Here is a 24,296-nt window from a genome sequence, read left to right as displayed (position 1 = left end):
TGCACATTTTTTTACATTTGAACATCTCTGAAATTGAGATTTGGCTTACAACTGATGACATCTTAAGGTCACTAGAGCCAGGTGGCAGTTGTGACACATTTGCTATTGCTTGTGTTCATGCGAATATCTAAAGCACCAGCAACAAAATGTACAAAATGGGTGCTAGTGTCTTTTAAGTCCCAGGAACCAAATGATAGTTGGGTGGAGGAGTGGGTGAGGCGGTAAGTCAGATGCGTTTGGGAACATTCCTGAAGCAGGGATTGAAGGTAGGCTAGCTTCATACAATTGCACGTTGGCTTGTGTAACTATCACCAATAGCTTTACTTCTTTTTACAGATTCATTTAAGAAATGATGTATTACTAACACAGAGGACATTATCATATATAAAAACACAGACACTGACAATTCTGAGTTGAAAAGTGATTAAGAACTTGAACTCTGAATTGAAGATTCAGTTTTAACCAGTTTACCTGGCTGCACAAAGAATGATATAGACCGATAATAAAAATCTACATCTAATTACATCTGAAAGTCCTCTTTCAGTAAGAATAAAGCACAAATTAAGTGATAAGAAAGTATTGCATAAGAGCTGAATGGGGAGTATTTTTCCTTTCTTATTGGTATATAAGATAACAGTTCATCTTACAACTGATGCCATCTTAGATTCAATGGGATATGGAGAATTGCTGAGCTGGAATTAGAGTCTCTCTGACTGCAGTGTCCAACTCCTAACTAGCATGATTGCCTATCTCATTGAGTCAACACTGTTAGTACTGTACAAAGCCAACAGTTTTGGACTTCTTTCAGTGCACAATTCTGCAGTTTAGACCCGAGACCAAATATCCCATGAGAAACCCTGAAACGTGAATTAATTTTTGCTTATCCATACCTTTCTTCTCCTCAACACCTGCATCTGATTTGAGGGTGTGGCTACTACTGTGAAGGGAATCTTTTGAGTCTTCATTTTCATCCAGGACACCAGCAAAGCTGATCTTCCTCTCATATCTGTGCCGGTCCAACTCAGGATCCAAACGAAGTCTGCAGCTCTCCAAGTCCTGAAATGTCAGTGAGGAGCACATGAATGCTGGCATCTCCCCAGGACTGCATTGGTCTTCTGGCAAACCTCCCTCCATTTTAAGCTGCACACAACAGCATTTAAACAGCCAAATTTCCCTCTATCTAATGCCAGGTTTAGACTGTGGCCATGAAAATGTTTTCCTTAATCCACAGGTTAAGGATTCAGTCTCACAAGACTGTCCCCACTTCAGACCTCAGTTGTAAGCCCAAGTTGTTACCTGTGCTTCTAACCAACTGGTTATAAATTGAAGGTTCCAACAACACCCCTCCTCAGGTTCAATTAATTTGCTAGGGGGGGCTCATAGAACTCAGAGAAATATTTTGCTTACTAGATCACTGGTTTATCATAAAAGGATATAATCAGCAACATCTAGATGGAAGAAATGCACAGGCCAAGGTATGGGGTAATGGTGCCAAGCTTCCATGCCCTCTTCAAGGGCAGCGCACTCCCCAGTCTTCATGCGTTCACCAACCGGAAGCTCTCCAAACCCTGTTCTTTTGGGTCTTTATGGAGGCTTCATTACATAGGCATGATTGATTAAATCGTTGTCACCTGGAGGTGAGGGGGGTGGGACTGAAAGTTTCCATTTTCTAATTACTTGGTTGGTTCATCTGGTGACCAGCTGATCCCTAGGTAATCTAGAGGCATTCTACAAGTCACCTCTTAACATAACAAAAGACACCTTGGTCACCCTCCATACTTAAGAAATTCCAAGGATTTTAGGAGCACTGTGCCAGAAACAGGGATGAAGACCAAACATATATTTTTATCATAAATCACAATATCACACAACAGAAGTAGAAAACGAATACCAAGGTGATGTTGGAGTTAAATCCTGAGGATTAAGTAAAGTTAGCTTGGCAAACTGGTAGGGAAAGGCAGTTCAGGCTTAAGAAATCTCAGGTGTAATGGCCAGAGGCTCAAAACAGGATCATGCGTTGGAGGAATTTCTCACTCTCTCTTAGGAAGACTTCATGATCCCATAACTGAAAATAAGCCTTGGGCAGTGTAAGTATTTAGTAAGAGTTTGGCCTGTGAGGCCCCAATGTGGACATTTGACCTGTTCTGTAAATGGAGACTCGCTCACGCTGAAGATCATAATTAATCATTAATCTATGAAGCACTTTCAGACTTGATAAATGAAAAATATATAAAATGCTAACTTGATTTTTATACAGCATTTTTTTCTAATTATGACATAATAATCCCTCAGATTCAAGTAGTTTGAAAAACAAAAAATATTTTGAAAAACCCAGTTTGTACCAAGATTAAAATCTTATGCTTTTAACTATTATTAATAAATGAAACTTTAGACTCTACATATTGTTGCTTCTTTTCCCTTTGAATTAAGAACAGAAGTTATACTTTGGTACTCAGAAAATTATATCACATCTAGAAAAATAAGGAACCACATGGAGTCTATTTAACATTGTCAAAAAATATTCTAGGAACATAATTGTTTCTCTGAAATTAATCCCTTTTAGGAAAAAAAATAACCTAACTACTTTCCATTTTGGTAGCCAAATTTAATTAGATAAGTTTCTTAGGTGGGACAAAAAGTAATAAAATAACAATTCTGATTCTCAAAAGTAGTTATCTCTTCCAACTTCTTGTATCTACTAGTCAAAATCCTACTTATCTTTCAAAGTTACATTCAAATGTGATCTCATCCAGGAAGGTTCTTCAGACTTTTCCAGTCCCTTCTTTGACCAACCCTGGCCCTCTGCTCCTTTCTTAAGTGTCTTGTTTATGTGTTGGTTCTCCTGTTACAATATAGTCATCTCTGCATCACCCCGACTCCCACCTCTGCATCCATCACACCACCTTGCTCACAGCCTTACTCTCAAATATTCATCAGTCTACTCTTCATATATGTGAACTGTGCTTTGCTTCTGATTCTTTAACTTTAGGAGCATTTGGAATTCAGCAGTGTATTCTTTATAACCTGACTTGTTAAATCCAGTTGATACAGTTGGTACAGCTTCTAGCACAATCTTGTACAAAAGCATCCAATATGTTGTTTTCCCTAATGAGTGAATATAGGTGTACAGAGACTTCCTTACTGCCTTTTACTTTATCATTATGGACTCGTCTTGGCGTTGGATGGGAATTAATTTAATTCCATGTTGCTTGGTCATCAGTTATTGGTTTTACTAATTCAACAGGAAAACATTTTAATAGACCAGCAGTTTTATAGACAAAATTCTCTAAAAAATATTTCTTTGTTTTCAAGTTTGGAAGTTAACAATCAGAGAAAAATTGATTGTTATGCTTTTTATGATAAATATTGTAAAAATGCTTTTTCCTTTTTTAGATATTATTTATCTGTATGGTTCACAAAAAGAGTGAATAAAAATGCTACCAGAAGTTGTTTTTTTGGGGGGAAAAACACATTAATTAAGTTGCATCTAGGGATCTATCTGGGAAACAATTTGTTAAGTCGGTAAAAATATGTTTTTAGCAACATTTTAAACCCTTTTGATATCATTTTTCCTTTTCTCTTACCGTCATTCCCCACCAAACCGGTGAGTGGTCTCCTAAGATTTCCTGACCCTATCAAATTAACCTTTAATTATTGTATTTTAGGCTCTTTTGCTTTCTCTTCCACACTTTGGATATAACTAGGAGTTTTTCAAGCAAACAAATATTTCACAGGGAAATCTCTTTTATCTTGGAAATGGCCTTATGACATTTCTATCAGAAAGACTTTTTCTTGGTAGAAAGTTTATGTTCCCTATCTTCTCCCATCCTCAAATCTCAGATCCCAGAATATTTATAGCTTCTAATGTGATTATTTTTCTGGCTTATACTTTTATTATTCTATACATTTGGGTAGTTATTTATTTTTACTGCTGTTAAAAATGTTACTGAATTAATAAAACATCCCAAAGATCTATAAATACTCTTACAGCAAGTGCTTTGTTAACACTTTAGAATATTTCATTTTGATGGTATTTATGCTTAGCCTGTTAGATTCACCATTTAGTACAATTTCTTAAAAAAACTATTTCAAGCATTTATAGCTTCTGTGTTGGTAAAACAGTTTTATGATACTGTTTTTTCTACAATAGTTTAAAAATGTGATTTGAGTTTTCTTTATCATCAACTGTAGTTAGATAGGTTAAACATGAGAAAGCATCTTTCCCATTTATTTTATAAAGGTCACATCCCAATACAATATATGAACCTATACTTGACAATGAAAATCCTAGCTTAATGAATAAAAGATTTGTTAGACCTAGTTAAAGGCAATGAAAAATTTCCTCTTATTAACTGAATGACTGCAGCCTCTGTTTTAGTTTAATTTCTTGGCATTTTCTCCTAGACAGCCAGTTGATTATACAGTCATTTTTAAAAGATTTGATTAATTTTTTTAAAAAATGAAATTTGTTACAATAATAAGGAATATTAAACTATGGCTTTATAGTGTTGAAAGAAAGAACAAAAATAAGTGACTCAAACTTCAAGATTCTTATGTTTTTAAATCATAATAGGTCAAAATGGTGACCATTAAAAATCTGTCAATTTAAAAGTAGATGTGTTTCTGTGCTTTTATGAAGACTTTGGTATAATTAGAATGTTGATAGAATAACACCGACAGAGGCCTACAGATCAGACTTGACTTTAAACTAAACACGTGTTAAGTGGCAGCCTTGATTTGATTTTATAGAATAGTCTCAATATAATAGTGAAGGTGACAATTCAGAAAAATCAAGGTTCAGGATAACATGAAATTAAATAAGGGCAGTAAGAAGAACTCTCTTTTTCAGTATTTAAAGGGTGCAGTTTCACAGCCCACATGTCGTATGTTTCTCTTGAAAACATATTTTACCTATAAATATTTCCATTTTATGTTTTAGAGTGTGAGGAAACAGGCTGTCCAGACATTGGAAAATCAGAGTTAGAGGCACTGCTCAGGAATACCAGAGCACTGACTTTTTTGTCCCTTTCCCTCCCCTACCTGCCCTCAGGAACTAGGTTATGGCCTTGTTCATGCTGAGTTTGGTCAAAAAAGCAGGAGAGCTGGTGGATTGTAAAATTCACCTAAATGGAACCACACAGATTGTTAGTGTACCAATTTTTCTGGTAGAATAGTGTAAATCTTGTGTAGAGGGGGAAAAAAGAGAATTTGGTTCCTCAGCTCTGGTTGGATAATGCCTATGACAAAAGAACCACCGGAAACTTGGTGCCTGGTAGGGAACAAAGGGCCAAGGAAAATGGGCTCTGAGGTGTGCCTCTGTCCCAAATGCTCTGTGATGACTCCTGGCTCTTGTTAGAATTTGTATCCTAAGTTAAATAAATCAGACCCTGATGGTACAGGAGTGTGTGTGTATGTGTGTGTGCCTGTGTGTCTGTGTGTTTCCATGCACGTGTGCGTGTGTGCATGCACACATGTTCTTTCTCTGCCTATCTGTATCCACAAGAAATGCTGCAGAAATAAAATATATGTTCAGAGACATTTACATGCTAAAGACTTGAGTTTTTTCGCCCTTAGTTTAAATGAGAAAATTCATTGGAGGCACATGAATTTATGAGTTGTTAGTATGAAAAAAAAAATCTATCAGTGATTCCTGGAAAATGCTGGCCATAAAACTCATAGTTTGCAGAGTAAAGGAACCTGGAGGTTCTCAGACATTCCTAGGTTAACTGACAGTGATCAATCAAACATTTTACCCAGTGGTACTATCTTTAGTGATTTCAAGGTCAATTTTAGTTCTTTTTTTTTTAATAGATAAAAGAGATTTTCTTTTTGTATATGAAAATCCCTTGGTTGAATTTTTAAACTATGTGATACATTTGGTCATTGGGTATTTGAGGAAACTGTGAATACTCAAAATCTAGCCACGTGGTTGGACTCTCCAAGTAGCCTCATTATTATGTTTTACATACCATCAGAGGCTCAGTGCGTGGTCTGGGCAGGCAAGAAAAGGTCTCTCGCAGGAAGGTGGTAATCTCCAGGAGAAGCTGGCATGCTGCCATCTTCAAGGCAAAGGGGCAGCCACATTTAGAGGGGTTCACAGTACCTATGGAATGAAAGAGTTCTTTTACAAGCAAACCAACCAATAAAAAATAGAGAGGCACAGTTTGATGGACATAGCTACACATGTGTAAAATCAAATTGCATATGAGAATGTTACCTATACATGTCCAAAATGAAACTGCAAATGAGGATGTTTCCTATACACGTTCAATTTACCTGGTCCCTTTACCATAATCTATGCATTACAATACACCTCTCTTTTTCTCCATTTTGCAATTCTATAATGAATGCCTCAGTATTAAAATGTCAATCAATAAGAATTAAATTATTCTCCTCAAGGCATCATAGAGTAACAAAATGCAGCTCCACTAGACTGGAAAGCCTTTTAATGAAAACAGAAACAGAAAGCAGTCCTGCCAGATTTTCATATCGTTATTCAATCAGATTTAGACAAGGTACAGAGCCGTGAACTAGATTTGGAACTACAAAAGTCCTGTCAGCTCACTTTGTGAGAGACATCTGTCTTGATGTTCTTAGAGCAGTGAAGTTGTTTCAGCTTTAGCCCAGATGTGTTTCTGTAGCATAAACTAGGATTACTTACTTGGTCACCTATATTACACTGTTTATACAAGTTAGCCTGTCATATTAAGGAACAGCTACACTAGAATATGCAAATATTCTCCTTTGCTTTGAAGAACACCAGTCTTTGAATGAGTAAAACACTGCATCCACCATAGACCAACAAATGGATTTTGCTCTAAAGGCAGACAATGGCCAAGGTGACACCAGAGACTTTTAAATCCTCAGGATTAGGTCTCAGATACACGACATCACAAATCATGGAGAAATATGTTGATTACTTATCAGTGTTCAGAAAAGAAGAACAAAGTCATGCCTCTCATAAAAGAAACAAAATAGTTATCTATTTCCAATGAATCCGCTTATCACCAATCACTATATCATTACATATTAACCTTCCTAAAAATATCTCTAAAATACTTCCTGTGTATTTGGCTTTCTTAATTGAACATAATATATAATTCATGGTTTATATTGATAGTAGGTAGAATTATGGTCTTTCTGAAGATATCCGGCTATTTCTTCTCCATGAAAACCATTATATTTTCTACAGAGGTACTACGTGGCTGGGGACATTGCCTCTTATTAAGAATGAAAAAAACAAACTCCTCTAGAATTTCCAGACTGATACTTGCTTATACCATAATTATTTTTAAAATGCAAAATGAGCTATGTATTGACTTGAAAGTGGAACTAAAGCAGACATTCCAATCTTATATTCAGTGGAGGCTACATGACTCTAGAAATTGCCTAGATTGCAACTGTTTTTAAAAAATAATTGAACACTAGATATTTAGTATAAACTTCCAGATCTGTCCTTGCAATCCTGAGGATATCATGTAGATTCTTCTTGTCAGTCCTATAGACGATGAGCTTGGTTTTAGTGGAGGCTCTCTCATAACTATCATCTGAAATATTCTGTTACAATGAACAAGTATTGACTTATAAATAACCTCACCAAAAAACTAATATACCATGCATACCATATTGGCCAATGATACTTATGTGGTCTCATGGAGATTTGAGATCATTTTGGCCTATGAAGATACATCCATCTAAGGTTGCTTTGGCTCTTCTCTGTTCTGAAGGACCCCTAGGAGATCCAGAGCAGTTTGGGGATATCTTCTGGCAGGCCTAAACTAGGTTCTGTGATTTCTGGATAATCTTCAAGTCCTCTTACAAATCAGACCCAATACTATGAGTCATTCTCGGATAGCCTAGACTTGTGAACTTGAGGGAATCTTTGGGGCCAACTTTCATCATTAGGCTAAAAGACTAATGTCAGAAATTGGTATTTTGTCAACAGCTAAGTCAAGAAGATTTCTCTGATTTGATATGCGCTGAGGAAGAGCAAAATGATGAAAAAATGCAAAAAAAATTTACTGGTATGAAAGTGGAAAATAAGACAATATGTTTTCTGTTATTATTATTTAGTTTTGTCCAATGTTATATTCTAGCCATCCTTTTACATTTCATGCCTATAAGGATGAAGTAGGTTTGGCATCTCTTAACTAAGGACAATCCATAAGACATCATCAGGGAGTCTGAACTTCAAACCACTAAGGAAGGTCAAAAGGAAGAGGCATCAATGTCTTCATCAGATAACAATACTAATTCCAAAACTGCACTGACATTTGATATTCCATAAAAGGCAGTGGTACACATACACACAAGCTTGTATGGTATAGAACACACATATGCACAAAATGGTGTTGAGAAGGATGTTCAGGAATCTCTTCGTCTCTATTCTTCTACGATGGGACTCAATTATACGTCTAATAAATAAGTACAATACATCAAACATTCACAGTTCTAATAATCTGAATCTTAATATTTTAATTTCATGTTAAATATTATAATATACTCTGATTAAATATTTCAATATTTTAGCTATTTGAGAAGCTTTTCACATTTAATTTTATTTGCTCTACCACTTTTTAACTTATTTATTTATTTATTTATTTTAACACCTTTATTGGAGTATAATTACTTTACAATGGTGTTAGTTTCTGCTTTATAACAAAGTGAATCAGTTATACATATACATATGTCCCCATATCTCTTACCTCTTGCATCTCCCTCCCTCTAACCCTCCCTATCCCACCCATATAGGTGGTCACAAAGCACTGAGCTGATCTCCCTGTGCTATGTGGCTGCTTCTCACTAGCTATCTATTTTACATTTAGTAGTATATATATGTCCATGCCACTCTCTCACTTCATGCCAGCTTACACTTCCCCCCACCCCGTGACCTCAAGTCCATTCTCTACGTCTGCGTCTTTATTCTTGTCCTGCCTCTAGGTTCTTCAGAACTTTTTTTTTTTTTTTTTAGATCCCATATATATGTGTTAACATATGGTATTTGTTTTTCTCTTTCTGACTTACTTCACTCTGTATGACAGACTCCAGGTCCATCCACCTCACTCCAAATAACTCAATTTCATTTCTTTTTATGGCTGAGTAATATTCCATTGTATATATGTGCCACATCTTCTTTATCCATTCATCTGTTGATGGACACTTAGGTTGCTTCCATATCCTGGTTATTGTAAATAGAGCTGCAGTGAACATTGTCGTACATGACTCTTTTTGAATTATGGTTTTCTCAGGATATATGCCCCATAATGGCATTGCTGGGTCCTATGATAGTTCTATTTTTAGTTTTTTAAGGAACCTCCATATTGTTCTCCATACTGGTTGTATCAATTTACATGCCCACCAACAGTGCAAGAGGGTTCCCTTTTCTCCACACCCTCTCCAGCATTTATTGTTTGTAGATTTTTTGATGAGGCCATTCTGACTGATGTGAGGTGATACCTCATTGTAGTTTTGATTTGCTTTTCTCTAATGATTAGTGATGTTGAGCATCCTTTCATGTGTTTGTTGGCAATCTGTATATCTTCTTTGGAGAAATGTCTATTTAGGTCTTCTGCCCATTTTTGGATACGGTTGTTTGTTTTTTGGATATAGAGCTGCATGAGCTGCTTCTAAATTTTGGAGATTAGTCCTTTGTCAGTTGCTTCATTTGTAAACATTTTCTCCCATTCTGAGGGTTGTCTTTTGGTCTTGTTTATGGTTTCCTTTGCTGTGCAAAACCTTTTAAGTTTCATTAGGTCCCATTTGTTTATTTTGGTTTTTATTTCCATTTCTCTAGGAGTTGGGTCAAAAAGGATCTTGCTGTGATTTATGTCATAGAGTGTTCTGCCTATCTTTTCCTCTAAGAGTTTTATAGTGCCTGGCCTTACATTTAGGTCTGTCATCCATTTTGAGTTTACTTTTGTGTATGGTGTTAAGGAGTATTCCAATTTCATTCTTTTAAATGTAGCTGTCCAGTTTTCCCAGCACCACTTATTGAAGAGGCTGTCCTTTCTCCATGGTATGTTCTTGCCTCCCCTGTTGTAAATTAGATGACCATATGTGCATGGGTTTATCTCTGGGCATTCTATCCTGTTCCATTGATCTATATTTCTGTTTTTGTTCCAGTACCATACTGTCTTGATTACTGTAGCTTTGTGGTATAGTTTGAAGTCGGGGAGCCTGATTCTTCCAACTCCGTTTTTCTTTCTCAAGGTTGCTTTGGCTATTCGGGGTCTTTTGTGTTTCCATACGAATTGTGAAATTTTTTGTTCTAATTCTGTGAAGAATGCCATTGGTAGTTTGACAGGGATTGCCTTGAATCTGTAGTTTGCTTTGGGTACTATAATCATTTTCAAAATGTTGATTCTTCCAATCCAAGAACATGGTATATCTCTCCATCTGTTTGTATCATCTTTAATTTCTTTCATCAGTGTCTTATAGCTCTCTGCATACAGGTCTTTTGTCTCCTTAGGGAGGTTTATTCTTCAGTATTTTATTCTGTTAGTTGCAATGGTAAATGGAAGTGTTTCCTTAATTTCTCTTTCAGATTTTTCATCATTAGTGTACAGGAATGCAAGACATTTCTGTGCATTAATTTTGTATGCTGCTACTTTACCAAATTCCTTGATTAGCTCTAGTAGTTTTCTGTTGGCATTTTTAGGATTCTCTATGTATAGTATCATGTCATCTGCAAACAGTGACAGTGTTACTTCTTCTTTTCCAATTTGGATTCCTTTTATTTCTTCTTCTTCTCTGATTGCTGTGGCCTTAACTTCCAAAATGATGTTGAATAATAGTGGTGAGAGTGGACAACCTTGTCTTGTTCCTGATCTTAGAGGAAATGGTTTCAGTTTTTCAGCATTGAGAATGATGTTGACTGTGGGTTTGTTATTTATGGCTTTTATTATATTGAGGTAAGTTTCCTCTATGCCTACTTTCTGGAAGGTTTTTATCATAAATGGGTGTTGAATTTTGCTGAAAGTTTTTCTGCATCTATTGAGATGATCATATGGTTTTTCTCCTTCAATTTGTTAATATGGTGTATCACATTGATTGATTTGCATATATTGAAGAATCCTTGCATTCCTGGGATAAACCCCTTTTGATCATGGTGTATTATCCTTTTAATGTGCTGTTGGATTCTGTTTGCTAGTATTTTGTTGAGGATTTTTGCATCTATGTTCATCAGAGATATTGGTCTGTAGTTTTCTTTCTTTGTGACATCTTTGTCTGGTTTTGGTATCAGGGTGATGGTGGCCTCATTGAATGAGCTTGGGAGTGTTCCTCCCTTTGCTATATTTTGGAAGAGTTTAAGAAGAATAGGTGTTAGCTCTTCTCTAAATGTTTGATCGAATTCGCCTGACAAGCCATCCGATCCTGCGCTTTTGTTTGTTGGAAGGTTTTTAATCACAGTCTCAATTTCAGTGCTTGTGATTGGTCTGTTTATATTTTCTATTTCTTCCTGCTTCAGTCTTGGAAGGTTGTGCTTTTCTAAGAATTTGTCCATTTCTTCCAGGTTGTCCATTTTATTGGCATATAGTTGCTTGTAGTAATCTCTCATGATCCTTTGTATTTATGCAGTGTCAGTTGTTACTTCTCCTTTTTCATTTCTAATTCTGTTGACTTGAGTCTTCTACCTTTTTTCTTGATGAGTCTGGCTAATGGTTTATCAATTTTGTTTATTTTCTCAGGGAACCAGCTTTCAGTTTTATTGATCTTTGCTATCATTTCCTTCATTTCTTTTTCATTTATTTCTGATCTGACCTTTATGATTTCTTTCCTTCTGATAACTTTGGGGTTTTTTTGCTCTTCTTTCTCTATTGCTTTAGGTGTAAGGTTAGGTTGTTTATTTGAGATGTTTCTTGTTTCTTGAGGTAGGATTGTATTGCTGTAACCTTCCCTCTTAGAACTGCTTTTGCTGCATCCCATAGGTTTTGGGTCATCGTGTTTTCATTGTCATTTGCGTCTACGTATTTTTTGATTTTCTCTTTGAGTTCTTCAGTGATCTCTTCGTTATTAAGTAGTGTATTGTTTAGCCTCCATGTGTTTGTATTTTTTACAGATTTTTCCTTTAATTGATATCTAGTCTCACAGCGTGGTGGTCAGAAAAGATATGTGATACGATTTCAATTTTCTTATATTTACCAAGGCTTGCTTTGTGACCCAAGATATGATCTATCCTGGAGAATGTTCCATGAGCACTTGAGCAGAAAGTGTATTCTGTTGTTTTTGGATGGAATGTCCTATAAATATCAATTATGTCCATCTTGTTTAATGTATCATTTAAAGCTTGTTTTTCCTTATTTATTTTCATTTTGGATGATCTGTCCATTGGTGAAAGTGGGGTGTTAAAGTCCCCTAATATGATTATATTACTGTCAATTTCCCCTTTTGATGGCTGTTAGCATTTGCCTTATGTATTGAGGTGCTTGTATGTTGGGTGCATAAGTACTTACAATTGTTATATCTTCTTCTTGGATTGATCCCTTGATCATTATGTAGTGTCCTCCTTTGTCTTTTGTAATAGTCTTTATTTTGAAGTCTATATTGTCTCATATGAGAATTGCTACTCCAGCTTTCTTTTGATTTCCAGTTGCATGGAATACCTTTTTCCATCCCCTCACTTTCAGTCTGTATGTGTCCCTAGGTCTGAAGTGGGTCTCTTGTTGGCAGCATATATACAGGTCTTGTTTTTGTAACCATTCAGCCAGTCTATGTTTTGGTTGGAGAATTTAATCCATTTACATTTAAGGTAGTTATCGATATGTATGTTCCTATTACCATTTTCTTAATTATTTTGAGTTTGTTATTGTAGGTCTTTTCCTTCTCTTGTGTTTCCTGCCTAGAAAAGTTCCTTTAGCATTTGTAGTAAAGCTGGTTTGGTGGTGCTACATTCTCTTAGCTTTCCTTGTCTGTAAAGGTTTTAATTTCTCTGTTGAAACTGAATGAGATCCTTGCTGGGTAGAGTAATCTTGGTTGTAGGTTTTTTCCTTTCATCACATTAAATATGTCCTGCCACTCCCTTCTGGCTTGCAGATTTTCTGCTGAAAGATCAGCTGTTAACCTTATGGGGATTCCCTTGTATGTTGTTTTTCCCTTGCTGCTTTTAATATTTTTTCTTTGTATTTAATTTTTGATAGTTTGATTAATATGTGTCTTGGCGTGTTTCTCCTTGTTTTTATCCTGTACGGGACTCTCTGTGCTTCCTGAACTTGACTTTTTCCTTTTACATATTAGGGAACTTTTCAACTATCATCTCCTCAAATATTTTCTCAGTCCCTTTCTTTTTCTCTTCTCCTTCTGCGACCCCTATAATTCGAATGTTGGTGCATTTAATGTTGTCCCAGAGGTCTCTGAGACTCTCCTCAATTCTTTTCATTCTTTTTTCTTTATTCTCCTCTGCAGTAGTTATTCCCACTATTTTATCTTCCAGGTCACTTATCCATTCTTCTGCTTCAGTTATTCTGCTATTGATTCCTTCTAGAGAATTTTTAAGTTCATTTATTGTGTTGTTCGTCATTGTTTGTTTGCTCTTTAGTTCTTCTAGGTCCTTTTTAAATGTTTCTTGTATTTTCTCCATTCTATTTCCAATATTTTGGATCATCTTTTCTATCATTACTCTGAATTCTTTTTCACGTAGACTGTTTATTTCCTCTTCTTTTTTTTTGGTCTGGTGGGTTTTTACCTTGCTCCTTCATCTGCTGTGTGTTTCTCTGTCTTCTCATTTTGCTTAACTTACTGTGTTTGGGGTCTCCTTTTCACAGGCTGCAGGTTCATATTTCCTGTTATTTTTGGTGTCTGCCCCCAGTGGCTAAGGTTGGTTCAGTGCGTTGTGTAGGCTTCCTGGTGGAGGGGACTAGTGACTGTGTTCTGGTGGATGAGGCTGGATCTTGTCTTTCTGGTGGGCAGGTCTGTGTCCAGTGGTTTGTTTTGGGGTGTCTGAGACCTTATTATGATTTTAGGCAGCCTCTCTAATGGGTGGGGTTGTGTTCCTGTCTTGTTAGCTGTTTGGCATAGGGTGTCCAGCACCATAGCTTGCTGGTTGTTGAGTGGAGCTTGGTCTTAGCACTGAGATGGAGATCTCTGGGAGAGCTTTCGCTCTTTGATATTACATGGAGCTGGGAGGTCTCTTGTGGACCAATGTTCTGAACTTTATTCAGGCATTCCAGAGATGCAGGGTACATCAAGTTGATTGTGGAGATTTAATCCACTGCTCCTGAGGCTGCACGGAGAAATTTCCCTTTCTCTTCTTTGTTCTCACAGCTCCTGGGGTTCAGCTTTGGATTTGACCCTGCCTCTGCATGTAGCTCGCCTGAGGGCATCTGTTCTTCGCTCAGACAGGACAGGGTTAATGTACCAGCTGATTATGGGGCTCTGGGTCACTCAGGCAGGGGGGAGGGAGGGGTACGAAATGCAGGGTGAGCCTGCGGCAGCAGAGGCTGATATGACGTTACAACAGCCTGAGGCGCACCATATGTTCTCCCAGGGAAGTTGTCCCTGTATCACAGGACCCTGGCAGTGGCGGGCTGCACAGGCTCCCAGGAGGGGAGATGTGAATAGTGACCTATGCTTGCACACAGGCTTCTTGGTGGCTGCAGCAGCAGCGTTATTGTTTCATACCCGTCTCTGGGGTCCGCGCTGATAGCCATGGCTCACACCCGTCTCTGGAGCTCATTTAGGCAGTGCTCTGAATCCCCTCTCCTCACGCACCCCAAAACAATGGTCTCTTGCCTCTTAGGAAGGTCCACACTTTTCCCCCGACTCCCTCCCAGCTAGCTGTGGTGCACTAGCCCCCTTCGGGCTGTGTTCACACAGCCAACCCCAGTCCTCTCCCTCGGATCTGACCTCTGAAGCCCAAGCCTCATCTCCCAGCCCCCGCCCGCCCTGGCGGGTGAGCAGGCAAGCCTCTCGGGCTGGTGAGTGCTGGTCGGCACCGATCCCCTGTGCAGGAATCTCTCCGCTTTGCCCTCTGCACCCCTGTTGCTGTGTTCTCCTCTGTGGGTCTGAAGCTTCCCCCCCGCCCACCCCTGCCTCCACCAGTGAAGGGGTTTCCTAGTGTGTGGAAGCTTTTTCTCCTTCACAGCTCCCTCCCAGAGGGGCAGGTCCCGTCCCTATTCTTTTGTCTCTCTTTTTTTTCTTCTGCTCTACCCAGGTACGTGGGGAGTGTCTTGCCTTTTGGGAAGTCTGAGGTCTTCTGCCAGCATTCAGTGGGTGCTCTGTAGGAGTTGTTCCACATGTAGATGTATTTCTGATGTATTTACGGGGAGGAAGGTGATCTCCACGTCTTACTCCTCTGCCATCTTGAAGGTCTCCCTCAGGTCTAACCCTTTTTTAAAACTCCAAGAGCAGTAATAAAACACAAACCCTGACCAGCCCTCTTCTGGGGCAGCACAACTATATTTTCTCAAGGAGGCCTAAAACTGATCTTCGTATTTACAATATTAAGAGTCAGAGACTACAAAGCAATGAGTGTTCCATATTGCCAACTCTTTGCCCCTGTCTACAGTCTTCTCCTTCTGGTTCCTGCTCTCTCTTTGTGTGGCTTTATGCACATGCTCACATCCATGCAGAGGGAATAGGGGAGAAGGTGCAGTGGGAGACATGGGAAGGTGGTAAGAATGTGAAAGAGGAAAGAGAAATATTACGTGCTCCTAAAGCAGAGGTTCTTACAAGCAGGGGTTCTTGTAGTAAAGGGAGTCTCCTTACTGTCATCTAAAAAGTCTTCCTCCTCATCCTCCTTTCTCAGTCTCCTCTTGGTCTCCTCATCATAAATGAGACCCAGAAGGTTGGCTGGGCTCTCACTTTCCCCATGGCACAGCTCATTCAACCGGACGCCAATTGCCTACCATGAAGAGAAAAAGAACAAAACAGCATGAGATACGTCAGACTGTAAAATAGGCTCTCACATTACAGAGGTCACCAGCAACCAATTAATGGGAATTATTTTCAGCATAAGCCTCCTCTGTCTGCCACAGTGTTGTTACCACCATGTTTCATTTCCCAATGTGGGAACCCAGAGAGGGAAGGCACTGATGCTACCTCTAAGGTCACTGTGTCTAAAGACTTTTAGGAAATGGAATGGCATTTTTTATTCTCATACAAAACATTCTCTGAAAATATTTCTATTTCCTCAATGGTCATCTATTTTATAGGTTTCACATAAGGGAGTATGCAGTTGTTTTTTGTTGTTGTTGTTTTTGTTTTTTGTCATTTTTTTTGTTTGTTTTGTTTTGCAGTTGTTTCTAATGGAGGATTTTGCTGCAGTAAAAAATAAGAAGTCACAGTTCTTCAGAGTGTTTCTGATTATGCTATTTTATGAGAAAGGCACTATCATGCAAATGAGCTTGGAGATTGGCATGAATTCTGGAACTGCAATTTTATTTGTATCTGTCATCATATATGCAATCAATGACTTTCTTATAGACTTTGTTCCCCCCCTCCATGATTTACTATGAATGAGAAAGAAATACTATTCTTTTGATAGTGTACCCAACATCAACATTAGAAATATGATTTTTAATAAGTCAGCACATGGGCAATATTGGCTCTTACAAGGTATTCATAAAACCAATACTTACTATCTGTTCTTCTGAATCATCATGTACTATTGTCTGATTTACCAAAAGGAATTATCCGAAAGAAAAGACACAATATGCTACCTCTATCTAATTCCTTTTACATTCCAATGACAAATTGTATGCAACAAAAGAGGAGATGCATGCTTAAGAAAGAGAGTCAAAAAGCTAAAATGAGCACTGAACCTAGAATTTGACAGTTTGGTTACTCTGTGCATTAATAAGAACAAAATTCCAGCTACTTTTCTTTTTTCTTCCTATATCATCCTTTTAAAATATTTAGAAAAGTTACTACATTCTGGGCATGCAAGAGATTAGATTCACTACTGGAAACTGACAAAGATATGTCCAGAACACTTTAAATAAAAACACAAGTTGTTTGAACGTCTTGGCTATCTGAAAACAAAGGGATCTGCTTAAACTCTGGAATTAAGTGGGGAGTAACAAAAACCACAAAAAGGAGAAAGAAAGCAGCGTAGAAAAATATCACAGCATCCTAAACTTTTAGCTGCTAACCTGAGAAGTTTTAAGCAAACAAAACAAAACATAAAAACAAAAACCACCACCTCAACAAAAAGCCTTGTCCTGATGCTACTCTTTTGGAAATCCTCTCTAAGGAAGGAGATGTGGAATTATGAGTCTGGAATGGAGCCAGCAGACTTAATAGTGAGATTCACAGGGGAAAAAAAATCTACATCGATCCTCCCAGGATGCTGAAACCAAGCAATTTAAGTTAAACCCACAGTTCATAAAGCTTAAAAGGTTGCTCAAAAAATGAACTTGTCTGGGATAATACTAAATACCTAAATAATAATTTAGAGCTCTATGTCTCTTCTAAGACCAGAAAAGTGCCTTGAGAATATGTTTATTCCTTTTTCATTCATCAAATATTTATTAGGTGAGGTAATGTTACGTATTAAGTAAAAATAAAGTTGAATAAATTGTTACAGTACATCAGTATCTTTGTTTAATGTGCCCTAGTAGATTATAAACCTTCATAAAGAAGGATCATTGTTCGGCAATTAGGAAAATTAGGTCGAAAGACTTGTTCTAGGTTGCTCAGCAACCTTGAACTCGGATTCAAATAGGGTATCTGACTCTGTGTGTTGCTCTTTACTTCAAGGAGCTTACAGTCTATTGGGGAGGTAATAACATACCAAAATAGCAGTCGTGTAAAAGACTGAAAGCACTTTATTTATTAGAATATGGAGAAATCAGATTCATTTCAGAGAATCATACAAAGTTTCATTCCTGTAGATTCTGAAGAATTGCTGTGTAGGCTAATGGGGAAGGGGAAAAGTGGATATTCTAGATGGAGAGTTTCAAAAGATCCGTATTCAGGGAAATGCACTGACGTGTTCAGAGACTGACAAATAAGCCAATTGGTTGAAGCACCATTTTGTGAGAGGAAATAATGTGCCTGAGGGCTTGGAAAGGTAGATTGTGAGTAGATCCTAGAGTTCTTGAAGCTGGGCTTCATTTTGCATTCTGAAGAAGGACGAAAGGTACTTTCTGAGTCAGGGAGAACCTTATCACTCATTCGAGGGGCACTGTGATAGCTGCCTAACAATGCACAGAAAAATCATATACCCTGCTTTCAAGAATTAATATAATAACATTATTATTGAACACCTCTTAGATGCAAAGCATTGAGATAAATGTTCTTTAGATACATTAGCTCGTTTGCTTTATCATCCATAATCTTGGTGTGATTTGAACAAAGGTTGTGGAGAGAGCAGCAATGCCAGGCTAAGCAATTTGGGTTTTATCCCAAGGGAAAAAAGCACTGAAGCACTATAATGTGATTTGCATTTTAGCCTAATCACTCTGACAGCAGTTTGAAGAATGAATTGGAGGGAGCAAGTCTGGAGGCTGGAAGATAAGTATGAATGTTCTACTTTTAGATGAGCTATGCCAAAGGGAGATGATTTTACTGTCAGTGTGTAGGATGGGTCAGATGAGGGGAGATTGTGGGAGGAGACTAAATAGGAAAATACTTTAGTCATATAGATAAGAAGTAATGAAGTTCTGACCTAAAAGGGCATCAGTGACATGGAAGTGGTGGAATCAATAAGAGAAGAAGGTTTGGAATATATTCAAGGCTGTCATCTTAGATGATGGTGGTGCTATCAATAAGAATAGAAAATTCAAGAGGGGTTGCAGATGGGGGTGTGTTTAAATGGAGAGAAGGGTTTTATTTTGGTCAGATTGAGTTTCAGGACATTGAGTGAATGCCTCCAAAGTACAGTTGGTGATGTCAGTCGGGGATCCAAAGAGTGCTATGGATAGAGAAGTGTGTGCCTCTGACATACAGCTAACAGTTGAAAATACAGGAATAAATGTAATCCTGGTGCAGATTATACAGGAAGAAATTATAAGAGATGCTGAGAATGTTTACATTTATAGGAAGGAAAGAGGCAGAGGACCAGGAAAAGAGACAGAAGAGATAATAATGTCTAACTTTGTAGATTTATTGGGAAGATTAAATGAATTACATTTATTTTCCCCTGAATTGTTTTGTTCAGTGCCTGGTACATAATGGATACTCAATGAATTGTCTCCCAAACAAATGAACAAACATAAACGCAAAACTTCTTCACTTCACTCAGCCTAATTTTTATAGAAGAAAATCAAAAGCTCACGTCTCCCCATTGGTAGAAGAGCTTGGCAGCGTTCCACTGAAGCTTCTGGTTCCGCTTGTTGCCCACAATGGGAGACCGTCCCCTGGAAAGGCCTTTCTTGGTGATATTCACATGATGCCCTTTCATCCACTCTGGCCAGTTGCCACGGTTGCAGCGGTAAACAAAACGGGCACATTCCAGGAACAGCGCTGCTCTGGCTACTACAGGCGCTTCCTGAGTAGGGTTGTTAAGGAAAGAGTAATGTTGGATTAACAAACAATGAAGTTGAACTTAAACTGAATGACTATGTACTCTTAGTTTATTTTCGTCTCCGTATTTTGATTTAGTTTAGCCATATTTCCCAGGGTAGTGTTAGCATGGTTACAATAGTAGTGGGAAATCTGGAAAATGAATCCATGAAGGCAAATTTGGGTACTGAAAAATTAGATATTTTAAGTAGGTTTCTGAGTTTAGTTTTCTCCTTTTGGAGAATCTCAAGTAATTTCATGACTCTTTGCATATTTCAGAGACAGCTGGGATTTAAGTGTGAAATAATTTTTAATCAGAAGGTTTTAAATATGATGCTTTTTTTAAACCTAAAATTAACATGATGCAAACACATATTCAATTTCTAGAACTAGTCGTATGTTAACCAAGGGTGTCAGTAGGGATTTTGTTATCTAGGACCATCCACAAGCTCCAAGGAAGTGCAACTGCTCCCTCATTTTGGCTAATAAGAAAAGGAAGAGCTTACTACATTAGGCTGAGTTGTGAGAGAAAACAGAGAATAAAATGGGGCCTGAAACGGAAAACAAACAAACAAAAAAATAAATAAATAAATTAGATTGAGTTAGTCTCTTTCCCCAATTTTTCATAAACAGACCAAATTCTGCTTGAATAGGCATGGTTTCAATTGAAAATGTTTGACAAAGAGGAAATTGCTTAATTGATAAATGAAAAATAGAGCATTTCTTCAGGAAAATAAAAATATGGCTCCATCTTGTCAAGACATGCTTGAAAAAAATAAAAGAAACAGCTTTTAGTTGATACCCAGAAACTGGTAAGAGTGAGATATCTACTGAACCCTTTATAAGCCAAAAAAATAATACTAATAATGATAATAATAAGGGAAGGAGTGTGAAGTTTCCCATAGGTCAACAGGTCGCAAAAAGTACATACATCAAAAATTCATTCGTGCCAGTTAAAGAAATATACATCACAATATTAGCTATCACCTCAGTTACCTAATAACCATAGGTTGCTTAGTAAGCACATGTTTTCAAATTGAAACCGTTTTCATCATTCAAGCAATAGCATTCTTAACAATGCATCAATCCATAATGTTAAAATAGGGGCTAATATACAGAGAATATCAATATGTGTCGATCAGTTTTTATAAATTGTAATTCTTAATTATCATAACAACCCTGTGAAACAATATCTTCATTTTAATATTTTTTTAAAATGAGGTATAATTTTTCCACTATTATATAGCTGGGAAGAAGTCGACACAGGATTCAATCTCAGGTCTCTCTCATGCCCAGATCTGTATTAGTTCCTCTTTGATATCTACATTGTCTTAATTTATACTCATATAAGCCTTGGGAAAAGATGATTTCTACAATGCATGTAGAAAGTCACTGTTTACAAATGGGACAATTGGGACTTCCCTAGCGGTCCAGTGGTTAAGACTCCACGCTCCCAATGTAGGGGGTGCAGGTTCGATCCCTGGTTGCAAACTAAGATCTCACAGGCCGTGCGGCACAGCCAAAAACTTAAAAAAAAAAAAAAAGGGACACTAATGTCATATAATGTTATTTACTAAAACACAAATGTATAATCACATCACTTTCCCATTTAAAATATATTATAGGCTCAATCTACCTCAGTCATCAATGAATAAAGATAACTGACATTCGTTATTTGGTTCACCTCTTTCTCTATCCCCATCTCAAGTGCTCTGTGGTCCAATTATGTCAAACTGGTTAGTCTCCCAGATATAACATCTCATACGTTTCCATGTGTTGTTTCCATGACTTGCAGAGCCTTTAAGCCCCTTTTCCATCTGGCAATTTCCCACTTTAAGCTTCAGTTTAGTTACCTCCTCTAAGAAGCCTTCCTTAATCCCTTCCTTCTTCAGGCAGAGTTGGCTACTTCATACTGTTGAGTACCACACTATCTCAAATACCCTGGATGATTCAAGTAAGTTAGCCCATTAAGCATTTTCTCATTGTCTAAAACTTAAATGAAACCATCAAGAATTCTAATAAGAAATGTATTTATGTTGGGACTTAATTTTACAAAGCATATGTTGTATTGCCATGACAAAGTTAATCTATGTGAAAAGGCAGAATACAAGATAAACACAATGGTGAGACTCTATCATTAATAAAAGATGGACACTGATGATGAGAAACTATCATCAACTGCATTGGTGCCAAGACTTGGCAGCAGGTCACAGGGATAGAAAGACTTTAGATTGCAAAGGGTCAGATGACTTTCTGTATCAAACCTATCATTACTGTGGTGCCATAATATACTGACTAAATATCTATACTCTCTTCTTGTATTAAATATTCATTTTACTAAACATCTCAGATATGCTAATCTGCATCTGGAAAAGGCTGGAACATCTATCTCTAAAAACGAATGCCAGTCTGGAGGGCAAGGCGAGTGATGCAAATTTATTTTTAGCCTGTCACATTTTGACACATTTCCAATAAAAAGCAATGGGATTCATTGCTTTATGATGGGAAGACAGAAACAACACTACTGGAATAGCATTATGTTATGAACCCTGGCTCCTTCACGACGAACAAGGGTAAAACTTAACCTAACTCAAATGTATGGGGCAGAGGTGGTTTTTTTTTTTTTTCTTTTAATTGCTCTTAACTATTAGATGGCACTGAGAGGACTAACAGAAGATGAATAAAAAACCCAAATTGTGCTATGTAAGGTTTCCTATGTTGATTGGCTTGCCTTCTTTAGAAAATATGTTTTTATTTGGTTAGGAAGCTCAAGGCGTTTTGAATGAAAAGCAATTTTAATTCTCTGCTCTGAAAAGCTTCTTATGATAAAACCCAGACATCATCAGTTATCGGCCCTAAGAAATCCTAATCTAAGTTGGGAAATAGAATTGAGATCATTAACAAAATAATTTCCATTAATTTACCATACAGCACAACATTAAAGGGAGGGTTGGTTATTATCTGATAAATTTGATCCATGTAAATTGGATCAAACCCAGTAACTTTTGGAAATGTCACTGTTTGAATTAAGGGATGATGACATAGCCTGACTTAAATATTGCCTTCTTATTATAAGCCTCATAAACCTGGTAGATGAAAGCACACTTGGGATGGCACTGAGTACTACCAATTTCTGGGGTATTGTAGTGTGTATGTTACTGTACAGAAAACGGAGGATACTGTTGCGGTACAAAGCTAAGTACTCAACTATGCATCCTAGTAGAAGATACTTAGCAACAAGTATCAACTTCACACTGTGTGTGAAAGAGTATTCAAGGCAGTCTAGTGTGGGTGCGGCTATGGGGAATTATTTTCCTTATAAGTTCCTTTCAAAGTGTAAGTTAGAAAGTATTGATTTTAGGAGCAGGGTTATAGAATACCTTAGACAAAGGATTCTTCGTGGACTTAAAGGAAATTCAATTTTCCCTCTTTTGATGGAGCTTACCTCTTACGGCTCAGTGCAATCTGAAGGAGCAGTTAAAAATGGAGGCATGACAGAATGGATAGGGATGGATTCACATCACAGAGAAAGACAGCACAAATGGAGAAAAATGAATCAGAAGAATGCTGCATGGATGAAAAGAACCGCAGAGTATCAGAGGCATAGTTAAAAGTGAACATCTAAACAAAATTTGATACCATTGGTATACCAATTTTGCTGGTGGTCCTAAATGAAAAGTAGACATATTTAAATTCTTTTTTATTAATATGTCTGCCAGATCACCTTTTTATGTTCATAACACCACGGAGTGGCTTCAATTCCATTATGTCATAACTTCATAGTTCCCAGACAAGCAAGAATCAATTTTAACTAGGAAGATAAAATGTTAGGTTGAACCTTATGAAATTTCTAAGTTTGAAGGTCAAAAATAGTAGAATATCATCAATTTCATATGGTTCAGTTTTATATAAGGTGTTCTCTGCAATGGCTACAGAGCTGTCTAGTTAAAATTATAAAATGTCATGCATTATGCAGCATGGATTTCTCTAACATTCTACAGCTAGAAAACTTCAAGCATCAAGATATTTTTCCTTGACTTCCTTTGGCATTTTCCTGCGTTTTATAAGATCGTTATGTATATTGAATGTTTCCTTTATGAAAGTAAAGAAGAGAACTAGAATACTAATTCAAACAGCTGTGCTTTATTTTGCCTGGGGACCTAGAAAATATTGTTACCAAGATATGATGGTTAATTAAAGGTTATAATTGCAATACATTCCTTTCCCTGAAGGACTGTATCTAAACTTATTATGTGAGAAGAAACCCTGACTGATCCTGAAAACTCATAACACAGGACAGGAACTAACTGATTTTAAAAAGTGAATAGTTTATGTTGGTCCCTGGGGAATTACATAATATTTGTATTGCCTTACAATAAAATATAAAGTTCTTGCTGGTGCAAGACACCTATCTATTTAAAAACACTGGGAATAAGCAGTTATTGTGGTTCTTCGTGTACACTGGAACCTCGTTTGCTAGAGAGCATGTGCTTGTGACTCAGTATTTATTACTTAGCTTGTACTGAATTCTCTGCCTGACTGACATCATTAAGCAACTGACAGGCTGTCTGCCCCTGCCCATTTCTGCAGAAGCTGCGGGCAACAGAAATGATTCAGATGTCAGGCTAGAGGCAGGCATTATCGTTTAGTACCCAGTCTGGTGGGGTAGTCATTTTAACACTTACTCAGATCATGCTAATATCTTGGGTAAGTGTTTTAAAAACCAAATGAGGACTCCTGTTTCTGACAATATGATGGATTAGGTGTGAAGACAAATATCTTTTGGTTTAGACACCTAAAAATGCTAGATAAAATACCCCAATTTTTTTCACTTTGTTTTTGCTTTTGTTTCTAAC

The 24,296-nt window shown here is 37.3% G+C and overlaps 1 protein-coding gene across 3 annotated transcripts in view; it reads right to left on the bottom strand.

Annotated features, from left to right (window-relative positions):
* UNC80 (unc-80 homolog, NALCN channel complex subunit) overlaps positions 1 to 24,296 on the bottom strand; it is a 236,575-nt gene that overhangs the window by 113,215 nt on the left and 99,064 nt on the right. For all 3 annotated transcript variants that reach the window (XM_061204567.1, XM_061204557.1, XM_061204576.1), the window contains exons 23-26: positions 19,214 to 19,426; positions 15,703 to 15,838; positions 5,970 to 6,103; positions 891 to 1,056 (exon numbers count right to left, since the gene is read on the bottom strand). In XM_061204567.1, coding sequence (XP_061060550.1) covers positions 891 to 1,056; positions 5,970 to 6,103; positions 15,703 to 15,838; positions 19,214 to 19,426 — 649 coding nt within the window. The remainder of the gene's footprint in view (positions 1 to 890; positions 1,057 to 5,969; positions 6,104 to 15,702; positions 15,839 to 19,213; positions 19,427 to 24,296) is intronic.

This window comes from Eubalaena glacialis, chromosome 1 (assembly GCF_028564815.1).
Source record: "Eubalaena glacialis isolate mEubGla1 chromosome 1, mEubGla1.1.hap2.+ XY, whole genome shotgun sequence".
NCBI lineage: Eukaryota > Metazoa > Chordata > Mammalia > Artiodactyla > Balaenidae > Eubalaena > Eubalaena glacialis.
The sequence above is the reverse complement of the archived record's forward strand: the minus strand, read 5'-3'. Positions and strand labels throughout refer to the sequence as shown.